The following is a 24,554-nucleotide window of genomic DNA, read 5'->3' as shown; positions in this document are numbered from 1 at the left end:
TCTATGTTCTATAACTTTTTGTATTTAACCTATTTTGTTCCTTTATTGTGTGAACTTCTTCTTCCTTTTAAATTCTGGTTCAGGCCTTCATTAGCACTGCACTAGGAGGCCAAGGGAATTGTTTGCTTTAATATGTCTTAAGTCCTTTAAGTCACAGATGTCCAAAATTGGATTCCCAGAACCTGGTGTCCACCTTCAAAAATGCAAGTATGTACTTGGATAAATTGGCAACCTTCTCTTCAAATAGGTATTTAGCTGAGTCTGAGTGCACAGAACAGTACTCTTAAACATTGGACAAAAATACTCTGTAGATCATAATTTTTCATGATTGTTCTGAGACTATTTTATTACAAACTTTGCTTGCCTATGAAGGAAATGCATAAAATGAGTGTGTACACATTGTAAGGTATTTATGCAAGTGTGTTTTTAATTGGAATGTGTTGGTTATAATGGATACTGGTTACACAGGGAAATTGATAAACTTTACTTGCTGTTTGTGCTCATAGTATGAGGAGTTCACAAAACCAGTTGTAGATAGTAATAGACCTGAAATGTTAGTTTTTAGTAATTTTTCTTAGGAAATTGGTGAATTAAATTAAAAATGATCTTAACATAATGGGGGTATACTTTATGTGTGGGTTGTGTATTCATGCTTGTCGAATAAGGAGATAAAAGTCTCCAGGAAGTTGATGTATGCAGATTCGGGAGACCAGCAATTAAAATGAAATTTATTATAAGACTATCTTTTGGGTTTTTCCCCAGAGTGGGATATCTTTAAATGCAAGTAGAGTTGGCAGATCACAGAAAGCTTCAAATAAACTCCCTGGCATAGGTAAAATGTAAGAGAACTGTATCAGGAACTGCTCTCTAGTGAAAGGAGAATGAACAAATGTCTTGTTCCAGATATGCTCTCCCACTTCCTCCCTGACTGTCAAGTACAGCATTGGAAGATCTTGGGGATGGAAGCAGGGGCAGGTAGCTTTAAGTATAAGAATAAGTAAGAATTCTTTAATTTCATTTTATGCAAGTGAAGTGTAGCAAAATAAACTTTATACTGAGCTTACCTGCCTATTGCAGTCACTTAGTGATATGTATTCACCGTCTAGTGGTAGCTGCCCACGTTGCATAAAATTGCTGTCTCCAGGCCATCTAGTGGCCAGATCTGTTTGTTGGGAGGTTTTGGCTGTTTTAGGAGCCTGCTGCATGCCCGTTACAGACCTGTTTCCCATCTAAGCTATAAAGTGTTGTTCTGTTTAGCAGGATGAAACAGAATAATACAATACACACTCAAGAAGTGAAGTTCTTTGCATGAAGAGCTGGATTTTTGGGCTTGATCCAGAAACTTGGTGAAAAAACTTTGAAAAACAATAAATTTTATTTCCGATATATGGTAAAATCCTGTTTCAGGAAATTGGTGCTGCCCTTAGTCTGTGATTATGTTGATGAGCTAAGAATCTGCTCTCCAATGGTCAGGACGGTGTCTGTCAGTTTCTTATTTTGAGGGAAATTAATATATAAGTGAATATTCATTTGGCTATGAAGGCAAAATGGAAAAAAATTATATTGGACCACTTCATATGTTTTTTTTCTATTTTGTATTTTTAAGTGCCTTGTACAGCATGGTAGAAATTTTCTAGAATGCCAGAGGAAGTTAGTAGGTGAGTTTCTCGGAGTGTTTTTTTTTTTTTTTTTTTTGTATGCACAACCAAAAGGAGGAATTTCTGAGCTGTATCTTCCCAATTTGAACACAGCTGTTATTGTGATACAGCAAGTAACTGTCATGAACAAAGGGTTTGGTTTTCCTGCTAATCTGCCTGTAGTGAAAGTCTTTTGAATTATGTCTGATAAACTCATGCTGGTATGTTATCTGAAGGAGATCCTTTTGGACATTATTAAAAGGCTTATATGGTTTTCCTTTATATTTAAGGAATGCTTTAGAACCAACCTTTTTTCCTGTGGACCCCAAGAGGAATTGTGGAGCTTATCTGAATTCTTTGAAACCATGTAAGGGAGTTTTGGGTTGTCCCTACAGCATAGGAAAAATGAATTTGAACTTCACAGATAGGTTAATAAGGAGATAAAAATGAAGAAAAGTGTTTAGTAGTACAACCAGAGCTTAAATTCTCATATATAAATCTGATCTTTTTGAACATCTAGGCTATTTAAGCACTGTATACAACTCACTGCAATAAAACCTGGTTTTATAGGGAAATGCAAATGTACAAAATGTCCTAGACACTATACCGGAACAGAAAATTACCATACCAAAGTTTTGTAAATTAATGTTCATACAGTTTTCAAACCTGTTAATTGTCTCAAGCAGTCAATAAACTGCACACAAGCTGGGATACCTTATTTGGGGGTTTCAAGGGGGCCCAATTTGGAAGGCAGAGTTGTAGCACAAGTTCAGGGTGAGCACAGTCTCCTTGTATGTGCTTCCTGAGGAGTGGTAAGCATGGTTGAAGTTCCCATGGGAGGCTTCCTCTGTGTAACTTTAGGAACCTGACTTCTGCATGTCTATATCACAAATGTTCTGCAGGTTTCCCTTAGTCATGCAAGAGAAGCTGAGGGGAAGTTACTTCATTAAAATTTTAAATGTTGGGAGATAGGGAAACTGTTTTGAGTTCTTATTTCTCTCTGGTTATTAGGGGAGGCTGACTGACCTTCATACACAGTCACTTAACTTCTTTCTTACTGCAGAAACAATTTGACTTACACAGTTTTTCTGTATGTGTTAGATATAATACAAAACAATTGGAACGAGAAAGCTTCTAGTTGGGTAGTAAGAAAAACATAGTAACAAGAGTAATGAAGAAGTAGGAATAAATTGTCAAGGAATGTTTCTGAACATTAATTACTTAGGAAACAAGTTATCTATTTTCTGTGGAAGCTGACAGCCAACACTTCCAGTGATGATCATCAGTCTGTAAGTGAACCCTCAGAATGGAGCAAAGATCTATATCCCAGTTAAAGAATGGAACAAATTGTATGCAGGAGTGGGAAGAACAATTCCTAGTGCCATGAAATCCTGGAATGAATTATTTATTATTGCAGTATGTTTAGTAAGTCTAGGCCAGGTATAAAGCATTAAGCTCTTTGGTGTTTGCTATATATTAAAATAGCAAGTAAATGAACAAACAAATTGTGGAGTAAAGACTATAACTGAGCATTAGTTGCTTTTTGTATATGTAGTTGCCATTATAATCTTTTTACAGGCTTGATTCATGGCTAAAATTTGGAACATAAAGCTTCAAATCAGTTTTACTGCCTTCTTTTCATGATACTTAAAAACTTAAGTGAATAGTGTGTAGTTGGGGAAAGCTAAGTAAAAAAGATCAGCAGGTGAAGTGCTGGAGCAGCTAAGGAAAAATCACAATGTAATGTGCTTGTCATTATTGTTTCATCTGTTGTATTTCAATATGTACAACTCAAAAGTCTTGTACTTTGTATTTTGGCTGGGGTTATTTTACTGAAAACCTTGAGGAGAAATACAGTATAAATGTAGGGACTACATTGCATCACAAACACTCTGTTAAAAAAGAATTTAGTCCAACCCTCCTCTCAAAAACCCATTTCTTATGTGGGTCATTATCACCCATATAGTTGTTGTCATGAGGAGATAATGCTAAAGCTTATATTCTTTTTATATGAATTGCATTTATATGGACTTTTTCCTTTTGTAATCACCTCAGGAATTACAAAATTCAAAAACCATACTTTTATCAGTCCCACTTCTCTGAATGGTCTAGAGTATTAAAAGTAGATACTGAAATCATGATGCCAGTGCAGTCAGCATGAGTTTAGTCTAAATGTCTGAAATATGTTAATGGAAAGTTGACAGTAATTGAAAGTTGGGCTCAAGTAGGCATGTAAGCACTTTTGGGATAGAAAACAAATCTTGCACAGTGGTTTGATTTGCAGAGGAGATCTACAGGATGCACACAGAATCTGGCTGCATGTAGAAAATGGGCAAGCAGAAGTTAAGAATTCTTTTTTAGGGTCATGATGTGGTTGTAGCACCTCACCAGATTTTTTCCCCCTCACATTTAGGAATGGCTTTCCTTATGACAGCACATTATTAGTGTCATGGCAGGTACATTGTCTGTGCAGGAATGTCATGGAAGCTGATGTTCCATGATGGATGAGATCATATGTTCTGTGATGGATGAGATCATCTCTTGAACAGCTGAGCAGTGTCATTTACATTGCACAAAGTAAGTGGATGCAGAAAAGTAGTGGAGGATAGCATTTATTACAGCAAGGAGCTTGTACAACGACTTAATTGTCTCTAGTAGCTAGAGAAGGAAGTTGGTAATTCTAGAGAAATTAGTGCATAATTCCTTTTACTGATCACTCCCCTCACTGGTCTATTTTCTCCCTCAGCTTGATGGGGGAGCTTGTGCTATGGCTTCTCTATGACAACATAGGGATGAGTATTATGAAGAACTTTCATTGCAGTAATAAGTTGAGACAGGAATTATACAGGAATTGACTGCAGCAACTCTTACCAGATGCAGTGTAAGCTGTTAAGCTCAGAGCTTGCATGGCTGACAGAAGATACACATGGATGCACATGATGGAAAAAGATATACAGATGGGCAAATGAGGCTGATCTTGACATAGAGAAAAGCAATTGGAGGGAATTGCAGTCTGCTCAGAAGATGCATTTCTGAAAGTCAATATTGTATTTCATAACCAGAATGAAACAAGGAGAATGATTTTCAAAATAGTGGTGGGACATAGGATGTAAGAGAGAAGCAATGGCAAATATGGAAAACATGTAGACATTATAGTTGCCTTTCTTAAGTTTGTTAAAATGATGCAACATCAAGGCAGTTTGGGAGAATCTCCCTGATTGCCTGTGTTTTAGAGCAGTGGAAGTAACATCTTTCTTGTGCTGCTGAAGACACAGATTTTTTAATTAGGTCCTGACTGTACAAGTTTTCTAGCAAATGGTTGCAGATAAAAACCTAAATAATGAGATTTTTCTTCTGTATGTACTTCAGTTTTATTGGAATATGTGAACTTGCATAGTTTACAATTTTTATAAGGTTTGTCTTTTCTGCTTGTAAAAAGCTACTTATGTAACTTGATAGAACAGCAGACTGATTAGAGAGAAAAAAACCCTACTGTGAACAAGACTGGAACATGCTGATGCCTTTACTTTCAAAAGTTGGGCAAATACCTTGATGTTAAACATCCATCAAATACTTATACAGTGACTTATGCAATCTATTTTGAATATTCCTTTAGTTCAAGTTGAAAGTAGGGTAAAATTGTTAGTGCTCCTCTTTAATTATAAAAAAGCAAATTTTTTCCCCTCCTGTATTTATGATTGGGTAATCTCTGATTTTTATAATGCATTTACAAATGAGTTGAGGTAATTTAAAAAAATATATTAAAATTGTACATATTCTGAGAATTTCTCTAGTGCTCATAGACCATTAGAAATATGTGAATCTTGTGTCCTTTTTAAGATACCTGTCTTTAGGTATACCTCACCATAGTCAAACTCACCCTTGGTAGCTTGAGTAGTGGGGAGAAAGAGCAGTGAGCTCTTATGGTGAGGCAGGATCCAAGAATGCATTGAATAAGGAGCTTTTGAAATCTGTTACTGTTAAAAGATGGTGGTTTTGGAGAACTTGCTTAAAACAGGGAAATCAAAACAATTTATCTAGGCTCTCTCAAATGTAAATGTGTCTTGGAAAAATTGGTAAATGTTGGGGTCACAATATTGTTCTATAGGGGTGTTTTTAGCAGGGGTTGGATTGGTTTTGTTTGTTTCCTCTGCTTATGCCAGTTTGGATCAGCATCTGCTCAAAGTTTTGGGTTTATTTTACTTTTGTTTCTTGGGGTCCTTTTAGATTAGTAAATTGTATACAAGTAAGAATTCTTGTTGCCACCATCTTTTACCCATGCCTCTGAGCAATGCAAGATGTTTTCCCACTTGCACTAAATGACTATTTTGAAGTCCTCCAAAACTTTTGGAACTTCCATGTGTTTAAAGTTCATGGAATCCAGCTGCAGTTTCACAGACTTGATTTTGCATTTGTGAGCATATCGTTGCATCTTCTTTCAGACTATTGGAAAATTTTTAATAAGGTTTTAAAGTATAAAATAATGGGGTTTTATAGATAGTATTTAAAAATGCTTTAATTAAAGAAAACTATTGAGCAATTTTCAGTTCCTAGTTGTGTGTTCAAACTTTAACTGAAGAGACAGACTCATTTTTCCTCTGACGATTTAATGTCTGAATTTTATGTAGCTAAGCATAGGATTTTAAACACTGAGAATTTGTTGGCAGGGGTTTTGTTCCATGCTGCCCCTCTTCCATTCCTCTTTAGCCTCCTCTGTGATTCTTGTGTTTACTGTGGAGTTCCCTAATGTTTTCAATTTTCCACTGTCATGTTCTCTCCAGAATTCCTGAGTTAGCTTCCTCTACCAGTTCCTCCATCTCTTCTGTTTGGTGGCTTTCTTTTTGGATGCCCTCACTGATTTCTAAGCTGGGTCATTCCCCTAATTGTGAATTCTCACACTCTGATATAATGCATGCAACCTGTAGTCAATGCAGATGATGATGCTGGTTGCCAAGTACATATGCAGATATGAAACTTTAAATTGTTAAACTGGGGGTTGTGTAAAAGTGTTAATTGAAGCAATAGTGGTAGTTATGCTCAATGTCCTTTTTGTTCATTGATTTTTTTAACTTCTGTGTAAAGCTGCCAAGGCTACTTATGTCTTAGGAATATAGAGCTAAAAGAGAAGGCATAAATACAGATCTAAGAGACCCATGAAACATCAGCTTCTCAACTTACCTTCGTTTCTACACTAAGTTTTTGGAGCAAGAGTGGATACTTTTATTCTGTTAGATCGAAAATTGATAAAGCTAAACATTGCAGCCTTTATACATGCACATATGTGTGCATGTAACTATATTTTTGGTTATAAAGGTGCAGAAAGGGTTTTTCTTCTTTGTTTTAATCCAAATCTTGTGTGTTATAGTCCTTTTTGTGAATTTACTTTTCATGTCCAGTATAATCTGGTTAGATGTCTATGGCAGTATAATACTTTCTTTTATGTTGGAATTTTCTCTAGTGTAAAGTAGTAGGTTCCAGCCTGTTTACCATTTGCTTTGTCATTAAGTGACTATACCAGGGGCAATGTCTGGGTTCAAAGTCAATCTCTGAAAGCCTGAATTACCGGAAGAGAATTAACTGACTGTGTAAGCATGTCCTTAGTAGTTTAAAAGTGAAATTACTGTGAAGTCTGTTTGCTTAGCTATACAGATTAACAGAAGCTACTGTTTCTTTTATTTTATAGTGGCATTTATTTTCAACTGGATTGGATTTTGTTTATCCTTCTGTATAACAAATACCATAGCTGGAAGGTATGGTGCAATCTGTGGATTTGGTCTCTCCCTGATCAAATGGATTCTCATTGTACGGGTATGTTTCTTGATTCACACAATACAGACTCTGTACAACAAACACATAATTTATTCAAGGATATAATAAGGGAATTGAAAACCGGTATTTTTTCTTTTTTTACCTGACATAGCATTTGATGTTCACATTTCTAGTAAAATAAATACCAAATGACTCATTCCTTGTACAAGTATTTAAAAGTCTACAGAAGTGGAGCAAGTACCTAAAATATCACTGGTATTATAGTGTCAAGCATGAAAGATTTATAGATGTCTTAGACTGTTGGGAAAGGAATATAAGAAAGCATTTCTTCCTTGTATTTGATTCTTTTATTCCTTGTAAGATACATATGGGACCAAGTCCAACTTAAATATGAAGTTAGTCACATTTTTGCAATATTAAATGCTTGAGTCTTGATGTTTTCACTGCAAAACTAGATACTTTTCCAAAAGGTACAGTAGCCAAATGCAAGTTACTTAGCTAAGTGGATGCTAGATGAAATGTAATGGTGCTTTCTGAACTTGAATTCGGCTTAGCTGTGAGGCACAACATTTAAAATCCTGCCCCATTTAATGAAGAAAAAGATCTTGGATAACTTAGATATCTTTCATGTTCTGCCACCAATAATCTTTTTTTAAATTTTTTTTCTCAGTGTGTGTGTTAGCAACTTGATTTAGACTTAGCATGATAGTAAAAAAATTGTTGGAAGATTGCATGGTCCTTCCTGGACATGTACAGCATCTTTCTTAGAAGTTTTTTTTTTTAATTTCCTTTTTGCTCATTCAGAGCAGGGAAATGCTGCTGGACCAGATGTGATTCTGGTGTGTTTGTTGGAATTCAGGGGCTGGGATAGAATATATCTTAATAGAGAGAGAAGACATAAATTTTTCAGCTATGCGTTCATTAGGGATATTTTCAGCTTCCCTTAAGGCATACTGAACAGAGGTGAGAAATTGCTCATTATGTCAGTTTCATTATTCCTCTCTGCTGGAAAATGTGCTCAAAACAAATATACAAATTAATATATGCTAAACTTCCTTTGGAACACAGAATTACTGTATTCTAGACTATAATTAAATTATTGTATGTAATCCATTATTAATTACGAAATATTAGAGCTGGCCAATGCCAAGACCTCACGGATGGAGTTTTTCATAATGAAGATCATAATGTTCCTCTATTGTCTCCCTTTCTAGAGACAAGAGCAGAAAGCTCGTGAAGAGTATGTTGACAGTCATTTTAATGGTGACACACAAGCAGGCCTGTGTGCACCAAATTGTTCTGTCCTTTTCTTTCAAGCTCTTCCTTTTTCACTCAGGGTCAGTAGTACACAACTGTACAAAACTTTTTAGTGTCTAGACAGCCTGAATTCATGTATGCTTGATCTGTATCAGTTTTTACTGGGGAAAAGGAAGGGTAGGGGGAACAAAAGCACAATTTTGCTATTGGGGAGATTCTGCAGCCGTGGCTGATTCTGCCCAAGGAGAGTAGGAGAGGAGAGCAATGCACATGGGCAAGTATTTGATTGTTGGTTTTAGTGAATCTTCTTTTCAATTAAACGAAATGGTAACTATTGGAAAAGTATCTTGATATGTCTGTGTGTGTATGTATATAGATATATATTTATAAGCACACACACATAAAATGTTTAGAGAATTGAAAATACTGACTAACAAGTGAGATGGGATCAATGTCGATGTGTTGTCAAAATCCTAGGAATTGCGTATTTATATATGGATAATGTAAAATAGCAATTCTTTAGTTCAACTTAGCAGTCCTGTTTCTTGCTTTTTTTTCTTTGATTGGTGGTCAAAATGAATACTCATACTCTTATACAAGTATACTCTTATATACTAAGAGTTCACATAATCTGGCTTTATTCTGGAACAAACACGTGGATTAATTGAAGAAAAAAACCACCTTTATCTACAGTTCTTTATATGTCTTAGATTTTCATCTGGTGGTATATGAGGCCCAGTATCTTTTGTTTGGTTGGGGTTTTTTTGATGGGTTCCTTTGTTTTGTTGTTTTTGTGGGGGTTCTTTTGTTTGTTCAGGTTTTTTTATTTCCCCTCCCATTACTTCTTGTTTGATATACTGAAATGTCCTAGAAAGGGCAAATGGAAGCACTAAGCACAAAAGTCAGGATGCAGGAAGCATAATGAATGATAGCAGGGTAGAAGTGTATAGAAGTGTGCAGAGCTGCTGAGTAGGTTATTTTACTCCTTTTGGCAACTCTTCACTCATCTCCCCATTTCTACTTTTTGTGGGGGTTTTGGAGACATTTGATTAGCCTTTTTATCAGTGAAGCATGAAGTCTGGAGTCTGGTAAAGGCACAGATACCTGTCTCCAGTACGATCACACCCTGCCCTCCAGCTGCCTCCCACATCACAGGGAGGACAAAACTGTCTGCCGTGGTCACTCGCAGGAACAGTTGAAATGGCACTTCAAGGTTCATTTAGCTGCGTTCAGCTCACTGCTGGGAACTGAATGCTGGTTTGAAAATGAAAAGACTTTAATGAGTTGGGGGTCTTTATGGGGCTGGTATTCATGGCAGCGATTAACAGTAGGGGGTATACAGAAGGTCAAAAGCTCCCCTTTTGTAGGGTCAGCAGAACATCCCTGTCTGATAAGATTAAACTAATGTGGCTTTTCGTGTTAATATCTAAAGCAGCAGGCTGCTGTAATGTGTTTGGGATGGCAGGCACTGAGGGGAAAAGGGGAAAATCAACAAGTGGTGACTCATTATAATAAAAAATGACAGATTACTGGCAAGTAATACAAGGGTGTTTTCATATATACATATATATTTTACATGGGTACACACACGTATTTTTTAGAGATTTTTCATTACTTTGCTGCAAACCAACTGACAATAGAAATGTTTTATTTGTGTAATAGACTGCTGTACATATATTAGTTTTGCATTTTAGTAGGATACATTTATTTTAACTTGCTCTTTTCTCCATGCTTTCTCTATTTGCATAGTGCATTAAATATGTCTTAGTCATCTATCTTACTACAGTTAAGCCTCCTCTATGAATTTCAGTTTTCAGATTATTTTACTGGATATTTCAATGGACAGTACTGGCTTTGGTGGATATTTCTTGTACTTGGTAAGTGGCAGTTGAATTCATTTCTGTTTTGATGTGGAAGTACTCAAAGATGAATCATGTAGCTGTAAATAAGAGTTTTGTAACATGTTTAGCTATGTGCTTTTCCTTAGCTGCTGATAATTTTGTGTTTTGTTTTTATTTCCATACTATTCATGAGGTTATTGGTTACCATAGTGGTGTTATTGTGTGAACTGTGGACTGTTCAAATACCCTTCAGCTCAAAAAATTTTGTTCTGCATAAGGGATTATGTGTAAAACTGAGACTTGTAACTTGTGCTTTTTAAATTGCTTCTACTGTTCTAGGGGTGCAGAACTGTGTAATGAAACTTTGGCCTTATGTGATTAAGTAGTATTTACATGTATAAGCCTATATGTCAAGTATTAAATTTTAAGAAATGTGTCCGAACCCAGGAAGGTGGAGTCTGCTGTCTTGTGCACAGGTCACAAAATGTCCTTTTTGAGTCCTTTGAAATGCAAACTGCATCAGCAGTTGCTCAGTAGGATGAGAGAATGGTTTCATGCTTGCTGATCACAGTGGTCCCATGATGTCAGCTTTCTCTTAAGAGCTCTGTCTGCCAGTGTTTCAAGTCTGATGCACATCTTCTGCTCTTGTGTTTGTTTTTAACGAAGGTATACCAAAGCCCAACCACTATAACTTTTCTCCAGCTGTGGATTTTGTAATTTGGATATGGAATCTGGAATGATTTTCTTTTACAGAAGTGAATGCTGCTATGCATTTTAATTTCTGTTTCCAGCTCTGGAAGCATGGTAAACTGTTGCTGGTTCAGTAGGTGGCACTCTTCCCTTTGAGTCAATTGATTCAAGTGGCTAACAGCAAATGTTAGAATGAAGCATTGAGTAAGTTAAGAAAAAAGACCAACTCTGAGATCTTCACTGTGACTCACTGTTTATCTTGCAAGAAATGTCAAAAGTCTTAAACAACATTACCTAAAAATTTCTCTATCTGCCTCTTAATAGCGTTTAAGGGCATTCATCAGACTCTCTAATGCCCACCTTGCTCTGCTCTTGTGCACTTGGTTGCTTGATGTACATAAAACCTGCAAATGTTTAACAGCTCACAGCATCAGTCCCTTGAATGCTTTTGTATTTTTTGAGGTTATTGTATTGAAGTAGGTGAAATGACTCTTTGCAGGCACAAACATCTCCAGATAAGTCTTTAATTAAAACAAAGCCTGTGGTGCCTGAAATTGAGGTTTGATACCTTTTTTCATTAGGATAAAAATAGTGTTCTTCCCCTAGTGCTCCCTCTATGGAAAAAGCTGTCATTTTTCTTTTTACTAGTCTTTTGCACATATTCAGGAAGTAGCTCACTTTTATTTGGGAAAGCCTTATTTTTGGTCTGAAGTGTTTGAGGGTTTATTTTTTCTTTAAATCACGAGTTGGAATAAAAAGCACTCTGAGGCATACAGTGTGCATCTGGCAGTCAGCATTCCCTTGTCTTATGTAGGTTTTGCATGAAGTATGCCAACAAAATTTTTAAACTGATGAAGTGGCTTTATGGTATTGCTAGAAGACCATAGAAGGAGTCTACCTAAAAAAGCTTCTTACAATGACATGGAGGAGTATTATCATGTCATGGGAACACTGCCAACCAGATCTGTGTTTTGTTGTTTTGGATAACCTTTTGTTAGAGCACACAAAGTACTATGTCCAGCTTCTCTCCAGAAGGGAATGACTTGGAGTCTTTCTTTTGCATAGCCCTTTGACATCCTTCAGCCCACCTACTGCCATCTCCTCTCTTCTGCTGTTCATCGATCGTTTCTGCTTGCTTTCTTTCTTTCAACAGCTGGAAAAATCTGCTTGTGCATCACGGAAGAGCAAAGTGGTCTACTTCCAAAGAGCTATCATGTATCAGTGAAAAAATTGGAGAGACACAATTCTAAATTTCAAATTTAAGTGTTAGCCAGTGTTTCTTATTGAGGATCACAATGGAAAGTGGAGTGGTTTTTCTTTCTTCCTTTAACAGAGAAATGTAAAATATGGGTTGAACTTTGACTGATTTTCCAACATGTATGATGCCAAAAATACTCTATCAAGCGCCTAAAGAGCTGCCTGCCCTCATTTTGCTGTTTCAACTTCTCTTCAGTTGAAAGGGGGACTGTCTCTGGTAGCTTTTGGGTAGCAAGTTTTGTAGCAGACTTGCAGTCAAGATCTTACTGAGGAAAGTTAAAACAATCATAAAGAAAAATAATTTAGAGAGGAATTGATCATTGGAAAAAATCAAGGGCTCATCCAGGATAGCAGGAAGGAAAAGTGCATCATGTAGAAAAAAAAAAATTAAATCCTTGCCTGAATTTGTAGAACCTCAGTTTAGATTTTCATTTGAACCTTTGGAGTTTTAACGCACATGTGTATATTCACGTAAGCGTATATCTTCAAGGTGCCATTATTGGAAATGGAACTTCTCTGTGACTATTGTGTACATCTTTTTCCTCTTAGTTGAAATATTCTTTCAAATGCAGTGAAATGTAAATAATTTATAAGATTTTGAAATTTAGAGTTGACAAAAACTGTAATATTGACATATGTTGAGTAATTTTCTTTGGCAATTGTTCTTCCTCCTCTTGGACTGGTGGTTTTTTTACAGATGGCTAAATCTCAAGTCCTAATCTACTGTAATTCATTACTGGCTTCTTGCTAGAGCAATCCTTACTTTCTTTTTTTCCCTCTTTTGACTCACAGTATATTTATTGTGCTTATTGCTAAAGGTACATTTTGTGAAGCAGGTACTCTTCTAACACACTAGTAATTTATTTTGAGAGCTCTACTTGAAAAGAGTTTGCAGAACAGATTCTTTTATGTTTCAGGATTTTTTTCATCTTTGTAAGTATTTTCAAGCAGTAGTTTTAGCCGATGAGACTTGAAGTCTAAATCACTAAAATTTGTGGAAAACCTTTCATAAAATTGAATCCTTGCATCACAAGATGAAAGCTGACTTAGTTGTTGAATTTGTGAATGATAAATGAAGACTTCAGTTTACTTTGTAGGCTAGGTTTTAAAAATTATGCGAATAAGAATAATGTGGGATAGTGTGTATTTATGTTAATATACTTAATTTTGTGCATTTTCTACACTTCCAGGACTCCTCTTGTTCTTTCGGGGCTTTGTTAATTATCTTAAAGTCAGAAATATGTCTGAAAGCATGGCAGCTGCTCACAGAACAAGATTTTTTTTCTTGTACTGAAGGTAAGCTATTTTTAGTGATGTGGTTATCTTTCCCAGGAAAATGAAGAAGAAAGAAATATTAGAAATAGATAGTCAAACTCCTGTCATGAAGCAGATGTTGCATGGTTTTTAAACATCTGTCACAAATACTGTATATATATTCTTCATGGGCTTGGAGATGTGTGAAGTTTCTTACTTGAAAGCATCCTCAATGCTTCTTGTTGGCCCTGGAAAGTTCAGCAACAAAAATTAGGAAGAACATGTTTTTCCTAAGAAACAGTATCTGCTGCTGTCAGGATACTGTCCTTTGTGCTGGAAAAACTGGCTTTTGTAGTCAACCTGTCGTCAGCAAGTTAGGAAGCACTAATCTGCCTGCATATTAAATCTGATTGACATGGGTCTGAACATGCAAACAATAGTTGAGTACTGTCTCTCTTTACATGACTGGATTAAGACAGTCATGTACAAGTATGATTATTGTGTATGCAACAATGTGCTTTATGTATCCTTCAGGTAGCTGACTAATCAGTCTGGCACGTATCCACTCTTTTTTTTTTTAATACCATTTATCCGTTAAGTGGATTTATTGGACTTCACTACGTAACTTAAACCAGGGGTCTTTATTTACATTCAACTTTTTTTAAATTTAAATTGCATGACAAGATAAATTTAGCCTAGAAATATGTATTGCAGCATTTTCATTGCTCTGCACTTAACTAAAAATGCTTAAAGACTGTATTTTGACATACCCGAGAAACTATGTTTGTTGTAAAAAAAAAAAAAAGTCTTTTATCAATTTTCTTCAGGATTGATCACAGGATCAATTTGAATTAACCTGCAACACATTTTCAAAGTCTGAAAACAGAGACACTCTTTGACTGGGGAAAAAAAACCTGGTTCTTTTTATATAAGACAAGCACAAACATTTAAAAACAGCTAATGATGAATGTGTGCTATACAATATGCACTTGATTATGAAAAAAAATCTGTTAATGTAACTGTGACATAACATTTCTTTTAAATGTGCTTTTTTTTCCCCCAAATTGCGCAGTAACTTAATTAACTGAGATGTGTATTGCTTTTTAGCAATCAATATAAATTAGCAACTACATGGCAGCATTGCCTTTTTGCAACAGTTAGATATGGCTTCTTTTCTTAGCGTTGTGGTAACCTCTTCAGAGTACTGTAATTTGTAGATGTGACTGAAAATATCTGTAAGCTTTCAGTACAGTAAAGTTTAAAAATACTGTTTTTAAAAAGAGTTGTTAGGACTAAATGGTATTTGAGAACTGTAGTTTGAAGAGAATAAGTGAAAGTGTAGGATAATGCAGGCTGGGATTCCTTGCTCTTCTGCAGTTAAAATTCTGTGTTGGGACAAATCACTGTTTAACCCAGGACTTACTGAAGTTAATGAGCTGTCCTATCAGAGTTCAGTGGCTTTGAATTTTTTCTTTACCTGTAAGCACCACTGAGATGCATGGGTTGTGGGCTTATAAGGTCTGTGGGTTGTTCAGAGAGATGAACACATATAATATTTATGTTTTTGAAGCATCTTAAGTACTGGAACAAGAAGTTCAAATTAATTGCTATCGCATTTAAGTGTCCTTGTTCTTGCATAGACGAGTAAGCTCCTCTAAAGTGACTCCTCTACACTAATTCTAAGTTTTAATAAATAATAACACCCCTACAGTTTGCAATATTCTCAGGTGTTCTTCTGAAATCGCAACAGAATAACAGAAAATGTTTGTGGTTTTTCTCCCATCCTGTCATAGGGGGGTAGGGAGGCTGCTGTTTTACTTGCAGTTCAGGTTTGCTGGTCACTTAGCAACACTGCTTCTGGTGAATCATGGTGATGAACTCAAGTACAATTTTTCTTTATCTCCAGACTGCATCGAACAGACATTCCTTTCCTATGCTGGTGTGAAACTTCCAGATGATCTCTAACCCTCCAAGTTAATAAGACAGAAGACTACTAAAACCAGAAGACAAATTAATGAAAATATGGCTTCAAAAATGAATGACAGGATGGCTTTATGATCAAGTACCAGTTCTGGTCATTCTAGTAAATATTTATAATTGCTGCCTTTTGTTTTAGCACATTTGAATATGTGCTTGTTACAAAGATAGTATTGAAGTAAGAACAAACTATCTGTAAGTATAGATTAGGTACAGTCAGACTCAGTTAATCTGCGCTTGTTGTATCTGAAAGATTTGAGTGGTAACTTGTTTCACACCTTGTGTGTACCACTGACTTGGTGATCTGCACTTCTGAGTACAATGAAATGCATTAAATGATTCAGATTAACCAGTTTAGACAGGTTTTTTGTATAATTTAGATTCATCTAATGATTGTATAGAACATTTTTAAGTTTACTAAACCCCAAAATTCCTTGTCACAAACTTATATTCGCCAGTATTTTATTGAATTCAGCCCAATATACTGGTTTGTGCTAAAACTGATACACTTTGAGTCCCCTGTAAATAACTCTGCATAAATGACTGTTTTAATTGCTTCTTAGGAAATATGTCAAAATATATTTTGTAACAGCATATTCTCTAAATTTTGTTTAATCCTAGAGCTATATAGATATTTTTTGTTAATTGGCTATTAAAGGTTTAGTTAGTAGTAGATGTAATTTTGGAGGTTTGCATTCTTGAGGTCACTATAAATAAAACATCCACATTGAGTGCTTCTCAAAAAAAAAATCATACAACTACTTTATAATGCTTGTTTAGAATAAATATATTGCCATTTCATAAGATTAAACAAGTTTAAATGCAAGGTAATTTGGGAAGTAATCTATGAAGGGAAAAAATTCTTTTAAAGCTCTGAAAGTAGAAAATGTGTTTTACTTCTCCCTTTATTCATTTAAGGTATGCCATTAGGTTCTTATAAATATCATCTCTTTAAGGGGTACTGTCTGCAGTTCATGCACGTGTAGTTTCTTTTAAAGTTTGTGAAATTTATGCTTCTTCTTTAAATAGAAGACGACATCTCTCAGTCCTTTGTACAACTGGAATCTCAGTTGCAAAAATACATTGGCTGTTGGTTGCACCTTTGAGGAAAAATGTACAAATAGTTTCCTCCATTTTTCTTTTTAATTACAATTCTGGTTTTTTATTACTAACGTTAAAAACAGTGAGGTTTATGTTGTGTTAAGCTAGTGCTGTATTGAGTTTTGTATCTATAATTAATGTTTAAAATATACATATGTAAACATTTTCATTTTCCTAATCTTTCAGAGATAACTGTTAGTGACTAAAAGTTTAGGGGCACCTCTACTTCTCAGCTTTTTATGGAAGAAGAAAGTTAAGTATTATGTTCAATATCCTATTGGGATTTCCTTCTAAACTTCTATTTGTTTCTGTGTTCTTTTGCATTCATTGTCCAGATGAAAAAGAAGCGAATAATAAAGCATTGCTTTGTTTTGCTAATTATGACTTAATGCTTTTTTGGGGTTTTTTTGTACTCCATGTTGAGAAATGTACACTACAGTACTTGCGTCAACATGGAATTACAGACAAATTACTTGGCAAAATAGGTACTAACCAATCCTCCCTGCTCCTTTTCATTTCATGTTTTATGGCAACAAACTGTGAGGACATTTCTTATAAAGAGTTAATGCAACCTTGCAAAGCAGGCAATATTTCTTCATTTTCTATGCTTACCAAAATCAGCTAGCACTATTTTTCAACTATATCAATTTTCCCATATTAAGTAGCAACTTCTGGTAGAATTACTTCTGTTTGGTCCAAGCATTTTATAGGAAGCTTCATACATATACTTTGTGTACTACCTTGGAAAAATTCTCATTTGGTCAGAAAAAATATGCAGAGTTAAAAATGTACATGTTATCTAATCCTCTATAGTTGATGCATCAGTTTGGAAGCCTGAAATCTCATCAGCAGGAGGAAGGGAACTGGGACAGTATTTTCAAAGACTCTGCAATCTGTTCCAGATGTGTCAAATGCTGCATATTTTCCTTGCTATTTCCTGTAAGCTTGGTTTGGAGCAGCTGGCTCTGTGGTTTAGAGACACCTGGCCAGCTTTGCTTTGTGTCTTAGGGGTATGGGGGAGAAGCTCCAGTATCGCAGTGAAGTTGACTGTAAACAGATTTTGCATGAATGCAAATAAGGCTTTGAAGCTTGGGACTAAAACAGCTGAAGAAGGGAGGTGAGGAGAGAAAGTTCTGGTTTATTTGAGCAGATGGCACTGAAATTTTTCTAGTTTTGTCATCTACTTCTATTACTGTAGATACCACAGGAAGATTGACATCTTGAATGTGATTCAGGTAGCCTGTGGGACTCTATTAACACATTTCAGAAATGATCAGTCATTCATGTTTTCAGTCCCCTTACAGAGCAGAGATTGCCTCCAAGCTTTTTTGACTGTCTCACGTAAGGTATGGATACAGTCCTCATCCTGCAACACCTTTCAACGTGATTTCAACACCCTGTTCTTTCTCTATCTGCTTCCCTCCCATTGAATGATGACAACAGGTGAGGAAAAGTGGCTTTATTTGTGTGTTATCATAACATCAGAAAGCTTTTAATCTCTCTCCCACTTTTTTAGAATATTTTCCCATGATATTCTGCCTTAGTCCTTTCTGTGTCATTGCTTGCATTGTTCACTTGAGCAAAAAACATTCATCTCATGAAATGACAATATATAGCTTCCTGGACTTTTGAAGAGAAGATGAATAATCTCTGATATGGGAGTAAATATCTCTTACTAGGGCAAAAAAATATTTATAATCACACTAAAACATGATTAACATGGGCATAGCTACCCAGAAACAGCAGAATCCAGGCTACTGTTTTTCCAATGTATATTATTCTTTTCCACCATCCAGAGATCCTTATCTTTTTTCTTTATAATATGTCATGGACTCAACTCTTTCAACACTGAAATTTACATGAATGAAGAAATCAGTATTTTCAACTTTGTATTTTGTCACAAATCTCATGATGCTGGTGCCTTCCTTACCCTTTTGCTTAGTGTGGCACTTACACAAGTTTAGGGTTGAAAAAGGTGTGTTCCCTCCCTGAATGCTTTTTAAAATCTCAGAAGTGGATGTGATGCATTCATTGACAATTGTTCCTGATCTTGGCAGGACTTCTCTACAACTATCTGGTGCAAAGAATCAGTGAATTTTGTGACAGGCTGCTTAGAAATTAACATTTTAGTCATAAAATTAGCACTTTTTAAAAGGGAAACTGCTGCGTACTAGAAATGTTATCTTTTCAGTAACAGCAACAGCTGTAGGGGTAACATAGACCAAAACAATAACACTTCTTACTAATCATGTCTAATATGATACATTTTTCAGTGAGTGAAAATTCTTGAGTACCATGTTAAATTATTTATGTTACAGTGTTATTTTACTTCTAACTTTGATTTTCACATTTAATGTGAATGGCGAATGAACACATCTAAATGGTGAACATTACACTTGTCAGACTGAGTCACTTTGTTTGTTCTTAGAGGCTTATGCATTTTTGAGGTGTGAATCTGAGTTTCACGAGCAATGAAGTATCAAGAATTTAAGAATCAAATTGATCAAGGAGGTATACCCAAGAAATAAAGCAAAAGCCACTGTGTGTTTTTCTCTCTACTCCCTCAAATAAGTCTGTCAGTTTTTTTACTTTTCACCATTCCTGGGTATAAAAAAGTATCTTCAGTCCTGCAATATCTTGCCTTGCACATCATTGACCTTAATAAGAACTCAGCAGAAGAAAGTGTCCTTACAATTATGCCCTTATAGTTGAATTGGTATTTGGAGTCTTCCCACAGTGAGCACACATATAATTCATTATATAAAAATTCCCTACAAAGAAAACTAATGATTTTGTTAGTTGAGAAGGTATCTGTCCTATGATAATTATTAACTTGGAATTTTTTGCACTTGCTGTTAGTTCTAAGGAATGTCTGGGGTAAAGGGTTGATGGGATTCTCTTTTTACCTTCATGATCAGACTCTTCAATGGGTTGTCATGAAGCCAGTACAATTCCTAAGGCAGGCTGTAGATGTTAAATCTGAGTGTGCATGATGGAAGACATGCCCCTCTGCTCTGCCCTGACCCCACCTGCAATGCTGCATCCAGCTCTGGGGTGCCAGCACAGGGAGGACATGGGCATGGTGGAGTGATTCCAGAACGCCACCAAAATGATCAGAGGGATGGAGCAGCTGTCCTATGAGGAAAGAATGAGAGAATTTGGATTGTTCAGCCTGGAGAAAAGAAAGCTCTGGGGACCCCTTATGGCAACTTTACAGTGCCTAAAGGAGGCCCACAGGAAAGATGGGATAAAACTATTTTAGCAATGTCTGTTGTGATAGGATATGGGGTAATGGTTTTAAATTGAAATATATTAGATTTAGACTAGATCTAAGAAAGAAATTTTTTATTATGAGGATGGTGAACTGCTGGAAAGGTTGCCTGGGGAGGTGGTAAATGTGTCATATGTGGAAATGTTCAAGGCCAGGTTGGAGGATGTTCCTTCTTACTAGATAACCTTTAAAGGTTTCCTACAACTAACTTCATAAATGCTATCACAGCATTTTTGGTTTCTTGTTATTTCCCTGTGGCTTTTCTAAAGACTTACTAATGGTATTTGTGCTATATAAGTACTTTATATAGAATTTGATGTCTGTCTGTGGTTCATGCTTATAAAGTGACCTACTATATTTTATGTGTGGGCAGTATTCATTTAAGTTATCAAGAGAAAAGATGATGTGTGGGTTTTTTAAAATAAAAAGTCTAGTGAAGTTTGCTTTTGTTTCACTTTGAAGTTTCAGCAGCCTGTTTATTACTTCTGCATCTCAGCCCTAAACTGTTAATTGTAATAGTGATTTTTGCATACTTATTTCCTTGGATTTTTTCTCATCCTTTTTTTTCATGCCTGTGTTAATGCTGGGCAAGTGTTCAGCTCAGTCCCACTCCCCATCTTTTTCAGAGCTTCTAATTATAGACCATCTGTGTTACAAGAGTGATTAAACAGCTCACATTACAAATCACATGTGTGATTTAATCCAGATTTGGGGCTTGTGAAATGCATAGAATTCAGTCCAGTATTAGTTGTACTCCTGATTAGTATGGAGTTGTTTTGTACTTCAAATGATAGATACCATACTATTAACTCTCAGCTATCCAGAGGCAGCTTATCTTCACGGTGAATCCCATGGACTGACTCCCGCCCTGGTCTTGTTTGGCACTCAAGTCTGTGTTTGGATCTGTTTAGTCACAGCGAGCATGCTGAGAGCTTGGCTTTAGGTTTGTGTTGGAAAAGTTACCACAGTGACCCAACCTCCCTGATCCTGAGCTAATAAGACCTTTGCAACTGATCTAGCTGCATCCAGAGCTATCTGTAATTTAATAGACTGTGACTAGTATCATCAGGACTACTGGGAATTATGGTGCAGAAATTTAGGTGTGGAGCCAGCTTGGGTTTGACATGGCTGATTGTAATGCAAGTAGAACACATTTGGTGAGGCTGAAACACTCGCCTTTGGGGCCAAGTTGAGCATAAGCATCACTCTCTTCAGCACACTTGTCTATTTTAGCCAGTTCTTTTTTATGATAGTGAGAAATGAGTATTAGATTGATGTATTTAAGTTCATTTATGAAGCCAGGTTTAGATGTATTGCTTGGTTGTACAACGGGTTGGCCTGAATTTCTTCTTTCAGGATTATTTCTACATTTATAATAAATAAATGTCACCTTTCCCAAGAATCCCAGGTCCCATATGAGTGCTGTTTACAGGATTGGGCAGCTTCTTAACTTGCCTTCCTTTGGAGTGGTAGTTTCCACACTCACTGCACAGTCAGTCAGTCTTTCAGGTGGGAGGGGGACCACAGGAAGTAATCTGCTGTGAGCTCCTGTTCAAAGCAGGACTGGTGCTGAATTCAGACTACATTGCTTAAGACTTTGTCAGATGGATCTTAAAAACCCCAGAGCACATCAATTTCCCACACACCGTGGGTGACTTGTCCCAGTGCTTGATTATCCCCGTGTGTTGTCATCCCTGACCAAGTATTTGATGAGGGATGTGCTCAGTGCCTCCTTCCACAGCACCCCAGAGCTCTGAGCTCTCTCTTGACAGGGAAACCCTGCCATGAGCAGAAATGTAACCCAGGTCTCTGGGTTACTGAGCAGCCCTGAAAACTGCTCTGCTGTCAAGTGACAAAGGGCAGAAGGCATTTGGAGGGAAAGAATGTTCAAATTCTAATGAATTGCTCACATTTCCAACACTGAAAAAAGGATTGTGGGTCTCCTACTATTTCCCTCCAGCTTGTTTAAGCATTGTAGCACTCAGGGCACTGGATGCTGTGAATAATCTTAATTGCTCCTGAAATTATCTCCCTCATGAGGCCTCTTCCTCAATACATGGCATCTGGGTGTTCTCTCATGATTCCTGTTTCCGACTAACTAACTGTAGGTTTAAGTGCCTGGATCACTTGCCACAGCACTCATGTAATGTAATTTCATTTGCCTAAAAGTTTGCATTCATTTGCCATCTAGTCTAAGCTACTTGCCAGGGATTACTCTGTCACCAGATCAAGAACTGCAATTTCAAATTATGCTTATTTCCACTCAAAGCCATATGTCCAAACTGGAGTCAATGGAATCAGCATTTAAAACATTGGGACTATAAACTGCACCTTTCAATACCTTTCAAAAAATGTGCTTTAGAAAACAATAGCTTTTGGTGTCACTGGGACTTGCTGAAGAGTTCCTCAGTTATAGGAAAATTGCTTTTCTTTCTGTGAAATTCAATTGTGCAATTTTCCACGGTTTCCAGTGTTCCTGCCCTTGGGGAACATCTGTCCTGTGGCTAAGGATACCACAACTTCCAGAGTTGCCAGTCCCCTGGGTTTCTCCCGGATCCTGCCTTGTGTTTGGCAATAGACTTCACTCTGTGGTGTTTCGAATGGAATGGTTTGGGCTTTGTGAAATCCTGTTTTCCTACAGACTTTGTTTCATAAGCAAATAAGGATCAGCTGTTTGCTCCCTTCTGATCCAAGAGCTGTCAGGACATGATGAAGCAAGTATACAGATTTCAAAATTTTTTCACAAAACATACCATTGAGCTGTGGGACTCCTTCCCCCAGTATTTTGGTAATTTTTGTGATTAAACGTGGCTGAGTTCTTTACAAAGACCAAAGAAACCAGTTTCCACAGCCAGGCTACTTTTTGGTGTGGCTTGTATGGGGGGCCTGTATGTTTCCATGATAGAGCTGGCAAGGTGCATTAAGAGTGCCACACAGCAAGCTGCTGGTCAAAAATTTTCATGTTCCCAGCTCATTCACTTGGTTTATGAACAATCTTTCTGGATGTTATTTTGGGATTATTTGCTACTTGAGTGATTTTGAGGGGTCACCCAAGCACTCCGAGGCGTACAGCTCCATTTGATTCTTGAATCCTTCCTCTGTAACTGCAAGAGCTCCCCCAGTTTGAGTTTTACTTAGACACTTAGCACAAAGAAGAACAATCCTGCTGCAGGAGTGCTGTTCAGCTGCTAGACAACACTTTCCAGATGGGAAAAGTTAGGGACTGGCACTGGCATGGATTGAACTGATTTTCAGAGACAGCCTGGGACACTCAGTGCTGTGTAGCTGCAAAAAGGGATCCTTGACACCCAGGCCAGTGGTGCAGAATAGCTTGCATTTGTGCAGATGCAGCAGACCTGCAGCAGAGTGACTGCATCCATGCTGCATATATATATATAATGCTCAATTGTCCTAAGACTTCTGAGATGATAGTGTTTGAAGGACTGAGACTGTAGAAGAGGAAAGAGAGTACAACCTGGTGCAGTCTTAGTCATCCTGCCTGTTGGGAGCCTCCTCTAGAATAAATTCATGCCTGAACTGCATCCAAGTCCAGTCAATGGGGAGAGAACTTACTCAGAGCAGTCCAAAATAGCACCAGAGAATGACCTAACAACTCCTGTGTGCAGAACACTGGGGCTCTGGTGCTTGCTTTCAATCCATGACTCCTTCATTGAGCAATGTGGGCATAACCTTAAAACCTATTTTCACAGCACCACAAATTTACTTTGCTGTGAGCTCAATCAGGTAAAGCCTGAGAAAAGCCTCCATATTGTTTAAGTAGTGGAGACTCCTTCTGTCAGCTCTAGAAAACTGAGTCAGTTTTCCTAAACAAGCAAGATTTTCATGTGGTTTGGAAGGTTAAGCCTGAATGTTTTAATCTGTTACATGACATGAGAAGTGATCCAAAATGGAGAATGGGAGAGCCTAACACTAGTAAGCTCAAAGTTACCCTCACCACCACTATATGAGTTAAAATGTTGTGACTGTGTGATTTCCAGGCAGGTAGCAGAAGGAGCATGTTAATATTTAATTTTCATTCTGTGTGACATAGGAGTGCCTGCCTGCTGCCACCTCCACTCCACATCCCATCTTCTGGCAGGGCAGTTTCCACACAAAGGAAAGCAGTTTCAGAGAGCTCTGAAAATATCCTGCGCTCTGAAATACCGGGTCCAAACAGTCATGAAAGGAAGGTGTGTTACCGAATACACAGGCAGGGAGACCACCCTTTGGGTAGTGAGCTGTAAGGCCTCAAATCATGCCAACATTAGCACATAATCTTCATTTTGCATTTTTAAGTGGTCCCTTTGTTCTTGAAGAGTGGGGGAGTTTAGAAGAGACACTTTTTGTTACGGGGTTGAGGTTATCTCTGATTTTTTTAAAATCTCAATCAATATTTTTGGTTAAGGAACAAACACAGAAAATGTGACTTGTTTAATATTTTAGTTGTGTTTTTCCTCATTTGGTTTTCTGTAATGAGGTTCAGAGACGATGGCAGAGCTG

The 24,554-nt window shown here is 36.9% G+C and overlaps 1 protein-coding gene across 2 annotated transcripts in view; it reads left to right on the top strand.

Annotated features, from left to right (window-relative positions):
• NDFIP2 (Nedd4 family interacting protein 2) overlaps window positions 1–17,161 on the top strand; it is a 45,347-nt gene extending 28,186 nt beyond the window's left edge. For both annotated transcript variants that reach the window (XM_054628008.2, XM_054628006.2), the window contains 4 exons: window positions 7,321–7,445; window positions 10,474–10,540; window positions 13,642–13,747; window positions 15,612–17,161. In XM_054628008.2, coding sequence (XP_054483983.1) covers window positions 7,321–7,445; window positions 10,474–10,540; window positions 13,642–13,745 — 296 coding nt within the window. In that variant the 3' untranslated portion in view covers window positions 13,746–13,747; window positions 15,612–17,161. The remainder of the gene's footprint in view (window positions 1–7,320; window positions 7,446–10,473; window positions 10,541–13,641; window positions 13,748–15,611) is intronic.
• The last annotated feature ends 7,393 nt before the right edge of the window (window positions 17,162–24,554 follow it).

This window comes from Agelaius phoeniceus, chromosome 2, assembly GCF_051311805.1.
Source record: "Agelaius phoeniceus isolate bAgePho1 chromosome 2, bAgePho1.hap1, whole genome shotgun sequence".
NCBI lineage: Eukaryota > Metazoa > Chordata > Aves > Passeriformes > Icteridae > Agelaius > Agelaius phoeniceus.
Note: the sequence above shows the minus strand (reverse complement) of the source record. Positions and strands in the feature narration are given on the sequence as shown.